We start from the raw sequence: 14986 nt of genomic DNA, 5'->3' as shown, positions 1-14986 counted from the left end.
GGAACGAAGGACCCCCGTTTCTATACTTTACCATCCTGAAAAAAGAAACCTCCAGATGCCGGGAGCATAGCCTAGTGGTAGAGTACATGCCCAACATGAAGCCCTGGGTTCAATTCCTTGTTACTACATTCACAACCAGAGCCAGAAGTGGCATTGTGGCTCAAGTGGCAATGCGCTAGCCTTGAGCAAAAAGTGTCAAGGACAGTGCCCAGGCCCTGAGTTCAAGCCCCAGATCTGACAAAAAAGAAAAAATAAGAAAAGAAAAAAAAAACCACTCCATTAAAAAATAAAACATGAAAGGTGTGGGGGGGGGAGGAAGGATGAGAAAACAGACACCTTGTAATCACTACAAAAGAAGTCACAAAAATGATGCTCATAAGCTCTGGCTTATACATGAAAAAATCCAAAACAGTAGGAAATTATCTATCTGTGTTGTATGGGGGGTGCACACATAATCTGCTTAGTGGACCAAATAGGCATTCTTTCACTTTCTTCTCACTCTTGTAGTTCATGTTCATCCGTCTTACTGGAATTGATATATTAAGAAGGAAGGAGGAATGTTACATACTAGGAATGGCAAGCCCTTTTCCAGAAAGGGCTTGGACTGTGACCCAAGCTACCTTTTGTGGAGATTGGATTGCAGAAAAATAGCCCATATCAGTTAGCTTAGAATCAAGAGAAACACTAGACTTTCTGCCTATCAGTGAATTGGACTCAACACTAAGAGTCTATTGTTAGAGACACTGGGCAACCCGCTGGGTAAGTCCAGGTGAAGGGAACTATGTGGTATTTTTATATGGATCCAAGACAAACATGGCCTCTGCACATAAAGGTGGCCCTTATGCTTATCTCATAAATACGTTCCCACAGCTATTATGATATGTTATATACATACAGTTTGTTATATAACCACCACTGTCTTATAGTTGATGCTTTATCATCAATCAATTGTTTTAAATGGTGTGCTTAATTACCAATACTGATATGACCTAGGAATCTGGGCAGTGTTGAACTGAAGTCAAATGAATACTGAGTAAGGGCATGGAAATTCAGATGAGTGCTTTTTTTGGAAGGGGAATCACCATATAAGTTTCTGGGGCTTGAATCGGACATTTCCCTACTGATCAGACAATTATAAGGTTGGTGGGCTTGGAACGCCCAGACTGGGAAGCAGTGAGTCAAATAATGTCATGCCAAGTTAGTGAAAAGGGGATAATGCTCCCAGAACCCCTTCATTATAATCACTCTTCCTACTCGGTGAAGAAATGCCAAGCCAATCCAGAGGACAATTCCTTGGATTTATGCAAGATGCTAATTAACTATGAATTGATCTTTTTTTTTTTTTTTTTTTTTTTGCTAGTCCCAGAGCTTGAGCTCAGGGTCTGGGCACTGTCTTTGGGCTTTCTCAAGGCTAGTGCCATACCACATTTATTTTTGTGGGCGTGTGCTGGTACTGAGGCTTAAACTCAGGGTATGAATAATGTTCCTTAGCTCTTGCCCTCAAGGGTAGTGTTCTAACGCTTGAGCCACAGTTCCACTTACTGCCCTTTGATAGTTAATTGTAGATAAGACTCTTGCCTGGCTTTGAGCTGCAATTCGCAGACGTTAGCCTCTTGAGTACTAGGATTACAGGTGTAAGCCTCTGACACTAGGCAGGTAAATATAAAATTTTTTTAAAAAAAAGGTGTTTCACAACTTGGACCTAAAGGTGAAAATCATAGGAAAACAAACAAAAATGTGTCTGTACATGGCACATGCTATGATTTGATTGGACACATGCACATTACAGGTTGTAGTCATACAAAAATATTACCTGACTTGCTATGTGGCTAGATGTTCCAGCACACTGATTAAAAATCCTACTCCATTCCTCTTTTTCTGTCTTACATGAATGAGTGTTGACATGTAGAAGTGGGCACAACATATCCAAAGCAATGGGTACTTCCGGTCAAAGGATTCATGCGGAGTTCCAGGGAGGCCCAGCTGTCTAACTCTAGAGATGACCATAGTTCTCAGAAGGGTTTGCACATTTGCAGTCAAACTACTCAGCACAAGGAGTGAGTCATTAATATGCCTCACAAAACAGAAGATAGTGGTGATTCCAAGCGAGGCAATCACCATCCTTATAACATTTCTATTTTACTTGTTTGCTGGTGAAACTATATGACATAGTCTATGAGGGAGACAAGACTGCATTAAAGGAAGAGTTTAAAATATAGTACAACATACACCATTATTTTCACTTAAATGACTGGAGTACTTAAAATCTGACAGTTATAGTGGAAGATTTTCACAGATTTTCTTAAAAATTTTGATTGTTAAAGTGTTGTACAGAGGAGTTACAGTTACATAAGTCAGGTATTGAGTACATTTCTTTTAAACACTGCCACCTCTTCCCAGAGGTGAAGTATCATCTATCACCTGATGTTTGCCTCCTTACCGTAAAATTATGTGAGGTGCCAGTGAGCTGTATGCTCATAAATCATAAATCAGATCTGTGTATACAGATATTCTGCATACAGATAACATGAAAGAAAAACACAAAAGAGGATATAAAAACAGAATGTTATAAAAGTAGGATTGGTAATCACTGGGCTTGTCCAATTTGGAGGTAGGGCACAGGCTCAATGATCTCAACCATCCTTCTGTGGCTTTGGGAAATTCAAAGTCCACCAACCGAAACTCTGTATGAGAAGATTTATTTGAGTTTGGCTTTCTTCACTTAATATGATTATTTCCAACTCTTTCCATTTCCTTATAAATGGGGCGATGTCATTCTTTCTGATGGCAGCACAGAATTCTATTGTGTGTAAGTACCACACCTTCTTGACCCAATCATATTCTGAGGGGCATCTGGGTTGGTTCCATATCTTTGCCATGGTAAATAGTTCTGCAATGAACATCAATGTGCTAGTGGCTTTAATATGTCCTTGTTTCTGGACAAGGACATGGAGTGGGATTTCTGCATCATAGGGGAGCTCTAAGTTTAGTCTTTTGAGGAATTGCCATGCTGCTTTCCATAGAGGTTGAACGAATTTATACCACCAGCAATGTAGTAGCAATGGAACACAGGCTCAATGGTTTCCCTCATTTGTAATAAGGACTCCCCTAGTAGAGGTTTACAATAGTGCAAAACCTAGATGCATATAGGATGAGACTAAATGAAAGGATCTCTAGGATAAGGAAACAAAAGCTTTATCTTGTGTGATTGTTTTTCTTAATGTACTATGTTCTCTTCTCTTTTGTTGCCCTTTGGTTAATCTCATATTGTTATTATACCTGATTGTGTTACCTGGTATAGTGTTTGATTATTTGAAATAGAAAGGGAAGAGGGGAAAACAAGATGATTGGAAAGTGGTGAGGGGAGGGAAATGGGAAAAAAAAAACCATGAAAAGGGGTATCAATGTGTTAGAAGAAATGCACCTACTATCTAGCAATTTTTTAAATTACAATAAAACTTAAAAAACAACAACAACAACAACAGTATTTGAGGGCTGGGAGCATAGCCTAGTGATAGAGTGCTCACCTAGCAGACACAAAGCCCTAGGTTCAATTCCTCTGTACCACATACTCAGAAAAAGCTGAAGTGGTGCTGTGGCTCAAGTAGTGGACTCTAGCCTTGAGAAAGCCCCAAGACAGTGCCCAGGCCCCAGGAATGGCAAAAAAAGGAAGTATTTATTTGAGCCAGGTATGGTGGCTCAGTAATGAAGAAGCTATTGGCTGAAGAAGATATTGGCAGGAGGGCCTTGAGTTCAAGACAGGTCTTTAATGGAGAAAAAAGAAAAGAACATCCTCCCACAAATGTCCATGGGCCTGACTGGATTTATGCATACATTGAAAATATTAACTTTTAACAGTTCTTCAAACTCTGTGGCCTGCACTTTTGCTCTTCTAGAATGTTCCCCTAAGTCACTCCCTTCGTTTGAGCTCTTATAGGAGGTCATTTCTGTGTACTCTTACCTGTTTCCACTTGGGGATAAGGAGAAAATAGTTCATTTGGGGGAAGTTGTCCTGACATCAGTTGGAGTGGTTCAGGTTAAGAAAATGGCAAAATAGGCTGGGAGTTTGGCCTAGTGGTTAAAGTGCTTGCCTAGCATGCATGAAGACCCGGGTTCGATTCCTCGGTACCACATACATAGAAAAAAGCCGGAAGTGGTGCTGAGGCTCAAGTGGTAGAGCTCTAGCCTTGAGAAAGTCCAAGGACAGTGCTCAGGCCCTGAGCTCAAGCCCAGGACTGGCAAAAAAAAAAAAAAAAAAAAAGAAAATGGCAAAATAGGCTAGGAGTTTGGCCTAGTGGTGGAGTGCTTGCCTAGCATGCACGAAGACCCGGGTTCGATTCCTCAGTACCACCTACAGAGCAAAAAGCCAGAAGCGGTGCTGTGGCTCAAGTGGTACAGCCCTAGCCTTGAGAAAATCCAGGGACAGTGCTCAGGCCCTGAGCCCAAGCCCAGGACTGGCAATAAATAAATAAAAATTAAAAAAAAAAAAGAGAGAGAGTGAAAGAAAAGAAAATGGCGGAATAGAAGTTGGGTCAGTGAAAGATCCAGGAGGAACACTATGTGACCAGATGTCAAGAGATGGAGAAAATATTTAGGAGAAACAAGGTTCAACCCAACTTCCAAATATAATGTTGCACTGACAGATTTCCAGAGGAATGGAGAACTTGAGGATAAATTACTGGTTTTCTAGAGTATACAATCACAGCATACAAGGCCTATTTAAAAGAGAAGGACCATTTCTTTTTTTTTTAATTGTATTTTATTGTTAGGATAATGTATAGAGGGGTTACAGTTACATTCATCAGGTGGTGAGTACTTTATTTCTCGAAGAGAAGGACCATTTCTGATGATAGGAACTGAGATGAACCATCCACAAAATTTGCTATTATTAGTTGGGTGACAGTGGCTTATACAAGTAATCCCAGTTACTCAGGAGACTGAGATCTAAGAATCACTATCTCAAAGCCAGCCTAGTCAGGAAACTACTTGAGATTTTTATCTACAATTAACCACTAAAAAGCCAGAAGTAGAATTGTGGCTCAAGTGGTAGAATACTAGCCTTCAGCAAAAAAGCTCAAGGACAATGCCCAGGTCCTGAGTTTAAGTGCCAAGATGGCACACACACATGCACACAAGTTAGACAAACCTTCAACTGACAATGTGACATCTTAAAACAAACAAGAACTTCTGGTTCAACGATAGTCCTTTGCTTACTATGGAGCATGAAAAAAATAGGCTTTTTGAAATTTAGAAAAAGTTATGTAAGATGAAATTCATCTCATTTTTATGTATATGTGTTTTTTACTCCCATTCCATGTTTACTTACACAGAAACCAAATTTATATAACAATTACTTTTGAAAGGTAATAAACAGATTTAAGATCTAACAGATTGTAAAGGATAACATGACAATTTAGCAATCAGAAAAAAAAGTTTACTAGTTGGGCACTGGTAATTTATGCCTATAATACTAGCTACTCAGGAAGCTGAGCTCTAAGGATCATGGTTTGAAGCCAGCCTAGCAAGGAAACTCTATGAGATTTTTTTTTTTGGTGGGTCATGGGGCTTGAACTTGGCCTGGGTGTTGTCCTTGAGCTCCTCAGCTAGAGGATTCCTTTTCTAGAGATTAATTGGAGATAAGAGTCTCAGGTCCTTTTGTGCCTGGGCTGGCTTTGAACCTAGGATTACTGGTGTGAGTCCCCCAAGAGACTCTTATCCCTAATAAACTACTCAAGGTGGAAGTGGTGCTCTGGCTTATGCATTGTCCCTGAGCTTCCTTTGCTAAAGGTGAAGGCTATGGCTCAGTGGTAGAGCCTTCACCTTTAGCAAAGGAAGCTCAGGGACAATGCATAAGCCTGTGTTTAAGCCCCAGAATTAGCAGGAAGGAAGGAAGGAAGGGAGGGAGGGAGGGAAGGAGGGAAAGAGGGAGAGAAGGAGGGAGGGAGGGGAGAGAAAGAGAGCGAGAGGGGAAAGAAAGAGAGCGAGAGAGCAGAGAGAGGGAGGGAAGGAGGGAGGGAAGAAGGAAGGAAGGAAGAAAGGAAAAATTTACTTTTGTAGTTTGATTCTTCTGCACAATTTACAGATCTGTTTTGGGATAAGGCATTTCTTTCTATTTCTCAAAGATGAAGGCACTGGCATTACAAATCACAAATCTATAACAAGGTCTAGACAGGAGATGACACATATTCCACAAAGAAAAGCAGGTATTTCTGGTACACTGACTTTAATATCAAAGTACATCAAAGAACAAATGTCAAAATTTTAAGGAACTTAATCCTAACAACAGAAGAGCAGCCTGAAGAACAAAGGAAAAAGCTTTGTTCCTAAAGCTATTCTGTTTTGAAAATAAATATGTTCTTGCCACTGAGTATTACACAAGTTTTCAAAGTATGGACTTACTTGGTACAGTATTTTAGGATTTGATCTTATTTTAGAACTGGGGATTGATTGAATCCACTGAGTTTTAAATTTAAAAAAATGTGTACATGTGTGTTGATACTAGGGCTTGAACTCAAGGACTACTGCTGTCTTTCAGATTTTTTGTTCTTGTCTTCACGAGCACTTAAACCATGTCTACCTTTGCAACTTTTTGCTGATCAGTTGGAGAAGAGTCTCTTGGATTTGTCAGCCTAGGCTGGCTTGGAACCTTGATCTTCACACCTCAACCTTCTGCACTGGAGAGATTTACAGACATTAGCCACTGACACCTGGATCCTGACTTTGAAATTTTATTTTGGGTTAAGTTCTCACTAATTTGCATAGCAGCTAGCCTTGAACTTTCAGTTCTCCTGCTTTAATCACCCAAGTAGCTAGAATTAGAGGCATATGCTACCATGCACGGCTTGGTGCAATATTTTATAATAGTATGTAAATGAACTGACAACAACTAAAATAACTTCAATGGCACAGATAAGAGTTTACATTTGAAGTGCCATTATTAGTCATTACTTTATTTGTGTCAATTCAAATTCAGTGGTTATGATCCAAATATCAATATTTTATTAATGCTATTTTCCAACAAATATCTTGTGACATTTAATTATGTTTTTCAAAAAAGCTCAAACACATGAAATTCTTGGGTGAAGATACTAAAATAAATTATTTCATTATTGTCATCTGAACCTTTTGCTTCTCTCAGAGCTATGGTTACCTCAGACAACAATGAAAGTTCCTTGTGTGGAAGACATCACTTGTCTGGTTCCTGTTAAATACATACCAAGTGAACATACATGAGGTAAAGAGGATGTCATCATTACATAAAGCCAGTATGGCAAGGGAGAAGTTTTTCCAAATGGGCATATCCACAAGCCATGACGAATTGCATCTCGGATGTGATGTGAGGTCCAGGATACAAATAACATCCAGGGAAGAAAGCACCACGAGTCTCTGACCTTGAAAAGGTACATAGCAAGCTTCAAAGTCAGAACCATGATGGGAATCACAGTAGAACAGTGAAGGAATGGTCTTCGTGGAAGAGTCAGGGCAGCCTGAGGACAAGGGAAGAAGAGAAGCTGGGGTCAACTACTTCTTAGAAAAACAAAATGTTACAGTTGTTTCTTGGCATTTAGTATATCCAGAATTTATTGGAAATGCCAAGGTAATATGCCTGTGCATATATATAAAAAGGTTATAAGCAATCTTGCACTGGTAGTTCATGTCTGTAATCCTAGTTATTCAGGATGTGGCAAACAGGAATATCATGGTTGGCGGCCAGACAAAATGTTTGTAAAAGCACATCTCAACACAAAATGGTGGGTGTAGTAGTGTATGCCTGTCATCTCAGGTAAGGCACAAAATTACTGGCATAGAAAAATATTTATCTTAAGAATGTATTCCTGGGGCCGGGAGTTTGGCCTAGTGGTTGAGTGCTTGCCTAGCATGCACAAAGACCCGGGTTCGATTCCTGGGTACTACATTCATAGAAAAAAAGCCAGAAGTGCTGCTGAGGCTCAAGTGGTAGAGCTCTAGCCTTGAGAAAGTCCAAGGACAGTGCTTAGGCCCTGAGCTCAAGCCCAGGACTGGCAAAAAAAAAAAAAAATCCTGTCTTTGGGCAAAACATACTCACGGTTTGGAGGGATATTTATTAGATACCAAATTATCATATCTCAGCATTTAAACAGGCCAGCCTTGAAAATTTGTGAACCCAACTTATATGACTGCCTGACAAAATATGCTGTATGTCCCCAAATCAAAGCAGGGCAACTCTTCCAGGGCAAACTCAACCTACTTTTCACATAAATATCCTTGGCTGGGTTTACTACTTTTTTTTGGTAGTCTTTCCTATGTTTTGTTTTACTATGAAATTTCTTAGTCTCTACCAAAATAAAAATCTTTTCTTTTTCTTTTTACAACAACACAAACTTAGTACTCATGGGTTAAGTTACATAGTATATACAAAAATTTACCAAAAATAAAGTTCAAAAAAGTTCAAAATGAAGGATCAGAGGTGTGATAAGCAAATGAAATCATATATAAAATAACACACAAAATTCAAGACAAAGCCCTAAAGAGTACTTTTTTTTTTTTTTGGCCAGTCCTGGGGCTTGAACTCAGAGACTGGGCACTGTCCTTGGACATTCTTTGCTCAAAGCTAGCATTCTGCCGCTTGAGCCACACCACCACTTCTGGCTTTTTTCTGTGTATGTGGTACCAAGGAATTGAACCCAGAGCTTTGTGCATGCTAGGCAAGCATTCTACCACTAGGTTACACTCACGTCCCTTAAGGTTACTTTTTAAAGTCACTAAAAGACCAATTCCACAACGAAAATATCGAATTATGAATATCACAGTATTTTGTACTGAGGATTCAAGTCAAGGCCTGACTTGCCTTGGAGCAGCCTCGGAAAGGAGATCCTCCCACCTGTGCCTCCTGCTCTGCTGAAATCACAAGACAGAAATCATGATACCAGGCTTGTTTCATGATAACCTCTTATCATGAACTGCAATCCTCCCATCCCTGTGGTCAGCTAAGGTTTTAGAATATGTGGTCCACCTGATCTGTCTCGGAGTATGCTATGTGAAGCCTCTTCTTAATCATGTGTTTCTGTGTCTACTAATGTCTTTATAAAAATTATCAGAATATACATGTACATGCTTATAATCCTAAAATGCAACTCTGTCTCTTCTTAAAGAAAAAAAATTAAAATGGGTCTTCAATTTGAAATAAATAGTGATTCCTTACTGATTTTTTGAATGCATAAAACTTCTGAAAAAAAAAAGTATGATACTTGACACATGAGAGGAGGAAGTAATACTTTACCATTTGTTTAGCAAATATTTACTGAATACCTTGAAGGCAAGCCAAGTACTATATTCCAGGACAGGGACTCAAAAGGCAGACAAGAATCTTTGCCTTCTTTTTGAGATGTTTGCAAATCATACACATGCAAAAAGTTAGGCAAGTCTTTTGACATTCAGAAAATACTATCTGAACCTCTGAATCTCAGCCTTCTGAATAGCTAGAATTAAAGGTGTGAACCAAAAGGATCAATTTATACAACTCTGGTAGCACACTTGAAAGCTTCTCACAGACTGTAAAGCATAAAGAATAAGGGGAGAAACTTAAATGCAGCCTTGAGGGAGAAGCAGTGATACAGAAAGAACAAGGGCAGCCAGAGAATGATGTCCAAGAATTGAAACCAGTTTGCTCCTTAGTCCTCTGTAAGCCAGCACTGAACTTCTCACATACAATTACTGGGTCCTTACTCTATAGCTATCTTCGGCACTTGATGGTGACAAATAATACTATTAGCGATGTGTCTGCATGCACCTGCATGGAAGCATTAAGTACCAGACAAATAAACATAGGCTCCTTACCTTTAAAGACAGAGATCTAGCTAGAAAAAAGTGGTCTACATCAATAACAGAGGCTAAAAATCCAGCTAAAATGAATTCTCCAAAGTCAGCCTTCTTCTTCACTCCAATGATTATTGCCCATGACCACATGCCGATGGCACCATGCACTGCATTGTCTGAGAGTGCACGAAGCCAGTCACTTTGCTGAATTAGGGGAAGCTGAAGAAGTCTGTCAGCTACCAGGCAAAATATGCCCAGACCAACACTGCAAACAATAGATTCAGTACTGCAAGCCTGGAGTAAAGCACGAGTCTTCTCAGTCTCGGACACCATCTTAATATGTCAGTATATAGGAAAAAGCAGCAGGAATGCAGGGGCCATTCTTGCAGTCAGTCACAGTACCCTAAAATAGATAGCAGAGAAAAATAAACATCAATAAAGCAATAGTACTTTAACATAAAACATATTTCAAGATAAAAAGTGGTTATTTATGACTCAGAAGGATAAAATAGTCTCATCATAGTAACTTTATACAAGGTCATAAGTCATATATAATATAATAAGATAAACCAATGTAATGGTATGTTTGCCTATTAGTACAGCATTAAATATATGTGTATATAAACATATTATATACTTATGTGTATATGCATTTATAAAATTTAACAAGTACACATTTAGTTATCCATGAGAAAAGTCTCAATAAGGTCTCAAGCAGAAATATGCAGAATACCTTCCATGAACAGAATGTAATATAATGTAATATAATAGTTCACATTTTAACAGGTTAAAAAGGAAAATTCAAGCTGAATGTCGGTGGTTCATGCTTGTAATCTTAGCTACTCAAGAGGCTGAGATCTAAAGTTTGTGGTTTGAAGCCAGTCTTGGCAGGAAAGTCCATGAGGCTCTTATCTCCAATACAACTACTCAGAAAAGGCTGGGAATAACTCTATGGCTTAAGTGACAGAATGGCAGCCTTGAGCAAAAGGAGCTCAGGGGTAGTGCCAAGCCCCGGTACCTGCCAAAAAAGAAAAAGAAAGAAAGAAAGAAAAAGAAAAATACAGTAGTCTAATTATCTGAAAGAGCTGGAAGACACAGGAGTGTAAGTAATAACCTTTGCAGTCAAATTAATATTTATCAGAAAAAACTCCAGGAAATCGAAACAAGAAGTTCTCTTTGGTACTGCTTCTATTTTCTTGGTGTCTTGTTTATCTGTCTTTGAAAGGGTAAAGAGGGAAGGCACAGAAATAGAGGGACAAAGCATGAACAAATGAGTTCTCCCAAGACACTATATTGAAAATGAACTAGACAACTTGTGTGGGGGGATGGAAGGGGAAAACTGGGAGATAGTAAGGGAAGAGGTGACATTGTCCAAAAAGAAATGTACTGTTTATCTGACTGTTGTAACTGTGACCCTTCTGTGAATCACCCTTATAATAACAATAAAAAGAGTAGCTTATCTTTCATGTGTTTGTGCTACGGAAACATTTCAGGAAGGAAGAAAGACACTCAGAAAGACTTCACCTATTGAGTAAGCTAAATAAACATTTGTTGAATAACTCAATAAGAAATATCATACACTGTATCTGTTATGTATTAGGTATTACATAACAAATACAGTTCTTGAAAGGCATTTGGTAAAAAGTATGCTCTATTTCTAATATACATACTTGAATTTTTGGCAAGTATGTATATCATGTAATTCTTACATTCAGTAAACATGGAAAAACCATTAGTTTAACAGCAATAATGAGACCACTTGGTTTAGAAACTGAAAGATGAAACTGAAAATTAGCAATACTATTTTGAATAGGAGAGATATTCTAGCTACGATAACATTGTTAATCAAAGCAGTGAAGAGATATAAAAGGAACAGTGAAGAGGGAGTGAGGAACCAGACACGGGTGGCTCATGCCTGTAATCTTGGCTACTCAGGAGGCTGAGCTCTAAGGATCACAATACAAAGCCAGCTTGGGGCAGGAAAGTCTGTCAGACTCTCATCTACAATTAGTCACAGAAAAATCAGGAAGTGGTACTGTAGCTCAAGTGGTAGAGTGCTAGCCTTGAGTAAAAGGAGCTTAGGGACAGCATCCAGGGCCAGAGTTCAAGGCCTAAGGTCGGAGGTGGGGGTGGGGGAAGGAGGTAAGGAGAACAGGAAAGAAAACACATCATTACATTATGGGAGGAAAGGAAAATTACATTAGTTTTTAAATGAAAAGATTGTCTATCCAATGGAACCAGTTGAAGACCCATGAAAAATATGGCTATGCCAAGAAAAATGTTAACATATTCTTTTCATTCACCAGAAATAAGAAAAAAACAGGCATATCTGTAACTCAATGTTCAAAAATAAACAAATATAAAATATATATGAAGAAATATATGGAGTCAAAGTTAGGCTGCAAGGACAATTGAAAGACCTAGGGCTCTGGGTACATGTCCTTACTATATCTTGTCAGGGCCCCTTCTTCTCTTCTGCTGTCTTGAAGCTTCTGGCCCATCACAATGAACTGAACCGACATGAAACTTCTTCTAAGCTTGTCACAAAAACTTGACAAAAAATAGTAAGTCCGAGGTTGCTAGAAAGAATTTGTGTCGTCCCCGCCCCCTTCCCCCCCCCCCCCCCCCCGCCCGCCCATTTTGAACCTATCTTAGTTGAAAGTACTTGGGGATCATTGTTTATCCTGGAATAATCACATTACTAGTGTAAGTGTGAAATTATTTTTATATTATAAATTTTGGTTATGAAATTGCACGCTTTTCCTTCCTTCCTTCCTTCCTTCCTTCCTTCCTTCCTTCCTTCCTTCCTTCCTTCCTTCCTTCCTTCCTTCCTTCCTTCCTTCTTTCCTTCCTTCTCTTTTTTTCCCCCAGTTCTGGGCTTAGAGCTCAGGGCCTGAGCACTGTCCTTAGATTTTCTCAAGGCTAGAGCTCTACCATTGAGCGTCAGCACAGCTTCCAGCTTTGTTTCTATGTATGTGGTACCGAGGATCGAACCTGGGTCTTCGGGTGCATGCTAGGCAAGCACTCTACCACTAGGCCAAACTCCCGGCTCCATGTTTTTCTTAATTCTAATTAATGCTATTTTAATGCTTAAAATAAAGAAAGTTGTTTTGGGGACAGGACCCAGGTTCTTGGCAAACATCCTACCCACTGAAATACAACCCTAGCTATGACTAAATAGTCATAGGAATATTCTTTGACAACTCTCTTAACAGTCATTCATACCACAAAATTTTGTGATTTTCAGCAACCACTGTCTTCAATGGCCCAACTTTTGTCAATGCAATCAATAATGGGGCTTCAAAGTATGCAACGTGGTTGTTCCTCTTTCCTTATCCCCATAATCACACACTAAATTGGACAATGTAATTATGTTATCATACACTGTTCCCTACCAATGTCTTAGCTACTTTTTAAAATGTTTACTGCTTTCAACCATGAATCAAACAATAAACCCTAACTTCAGCAAATTCGTAAGTCATGAGGCTTCTGTGATGCGATAGTTTTTAGAATGTCAATTATAAAAATGGGGCAGGAAGTCTTGGTGTTTGCAGGAAGAGGTCAAATGACACGGCATTCAGGTCTCTGGGAGCCCAGGTGCCAAGGGCTCTTCTACCTCTTAAGGATGGCAGCAGTCCTGAGGCAGGCCTGCGCCCTGCACAGGTCATTCCGGCCAGCGATGTGGAGCCTAGGAGAGGGCTGTTCCCACTTAGAGAATATCCCTTTTGGGAATATCTGGAAGGCGGGCACCAGGCCCAGCCAGGGCTGAGGTCCTCAGACACCGTGTCCCCGCCCCTTCGTCCTCCCAGCCAATGCGCAGCTCGGTTCAGTTAAAGCCCCGCCCCTTGGCCTGCACCATAGAGATGCAGGTAAGGGCGCCAGAGAGGCGCAGGCTCCACCATAGAGATGCAGGTAGGAGCGCCAGAGAGGCGCAGACGCCGCCGCCACCACCAGAGTCGCTGGCGGGAGTGGCTCCAGCCCGCCGCGGCCACGGGAGGATAGAGGCCGCAGGCGGATGCATTGGTTGAGGGCCAGTACCTTGTGTTCACCACACACCTTCAAGAGGTGACCCGGAGGCTACAGGGGAGAGTGCCGGGTTCGCGTCCTTCTCTCCGAGCCGAGGATCCGCCTCTCGGCTGAGCCAGAGGCCTCCCCACGAAGCGCTCGTGGGCAGGCTGCGAAGCGGGGCCGAGAAGGGCCTCGCGCTTGCGCGGCCTGGGCCGGCCTCGGGGGTCTCCACCTCCCGCCTTGAGTCCTCCGGGCCCCGCCCAGCTCCTCCGACCTGAGCTCCGCAGCGCCCCCTGGCGGGCACCTCCGTCAGTCTTTGCTTCCAGGCTGGAGGACAGCCAAGGCATGGCTTCAACACCCAACCCCAGGGAAGAGGCGAACTGGACGCCTGGTGGCAGTCCCTCCTTGTGCGGGGGGCTAGCTTAGCGTCAAGGAGATATTCAGTTTCCTAGAAGGCCCTGGCCCCACAAGAAGAGGCCCAGGGAGGGCCATTCTTTACCCTCCTACCAAGTTGCTCAACACAAGTGTCATGTCTCAAGTAAGCAACATGAAAACATGGTGGACTCAGGGCCCTGGCCCGGCAGGCAGCACCCTACCACTGGAACCCCGTTTCCAGTCCATATAGTTTTTTTAGTCAAGTCTACTGTCTGAAGGCGCTGAGTTTTTTGTACAACTGAGTACATACCGAGTACTTTCAGTGTGCCAGGCAAAGCTACAGAAGGGCTTTATGGAGCTCAAGCTGAAATGTGCTTGAGCTGAAGAGGGCATTCTTGCTACTTGGCTACTTCTGATCTACTGTCTATTCCACTCGTTTCTCTTGTTGCCTCCCTCTAAAGTGAAAAGCCAGGCAGATCTTTTATCGAAAATAGATGATTACAACATTTCTGACTGCTCTGGCATCATGAAATCCTTTTAAAAAGTGTTTGGTTCTGTCCATAGGCAAAGTTGTACTAAACAGTACTTTTCGTGACCTCATTTCTTCTCTGCACATGTAGTTGCCTATAATAAATTAAGCTACTTAGTTCATGAGAAAGTCTAAATAAAACATAACTTGCACTATTGTCTAGGTCTGTTTTTAATTTTCATAGTCCTATTGCAGATAGATTATAGAGCAGGTGACCAAATACACAATTTTGCAGATTAAAAAAAAAACAGAAAGCTTTATAACTGTATAAATTCTTTA

General features: G+C 40.8%; 1 protein-coding gene across 2 annotated transcripts; it reads right to left on the bottom strand.

The window, feature by feature from the left end:
• Positions 1 to 5846: 5846 nt before the first annotated feature.
• Tmem267 (transmembrane protein 267) lies at positions 5847 to 14064 on the bottom strand. Of its 2 annotated transcripts, none has more exons than XM_090331160.1 (3): positions 13834 to 14064; positions 9817 to 10198; positions 5847 to 7487 (listed from the first exon to the last, which is right to left on the bottom strand). In XM_090331160.1, exons 2-3 carry the CDS (start codon positions 10126 to 10128, stop codon positions 7152 to 7154), a joined length of 648 nt encoding a protein of 215 aa, XP_090187286.1. In that variant the 5' UTR covers positions 10129 to 10198; positions 13834 to 14064; the 3' UTR covers positions 5847 to 7151. The 2 variants fall into 2 exon arrangements, with proteins under 2 accessions (XP_090187286.1, XP_090187287.1); XM_090331161.1 differs by lacking the exon at positions 13834 to 14064 and adding an exon at positions 13412 to 13502.
• Between the last annotated feature and the right edge of the window lie 922 nt (positions 14065 to 14986).

Source organism: Megascapheus bottae, chromosome 4 (assembly GCF_031878675.1).
Source record: "Megascapheus bottae isolate mThoBot1 chromosome 4, mThoBot2.hap1, whole genome shotgun sequence".
In the NCBI taxonomy this organism is placed as follows: Eukaryota; Metazoa; Chordata; class Mammalia; order Rodentia; family Geomyidae; genus Megascapheus; species Megascapheus bottae.
The sequence above is the reverse complement of the archived record's forward strand: the minus strand, read 5'-3'. Positions and strand labels throughout refer to the sequence as shown.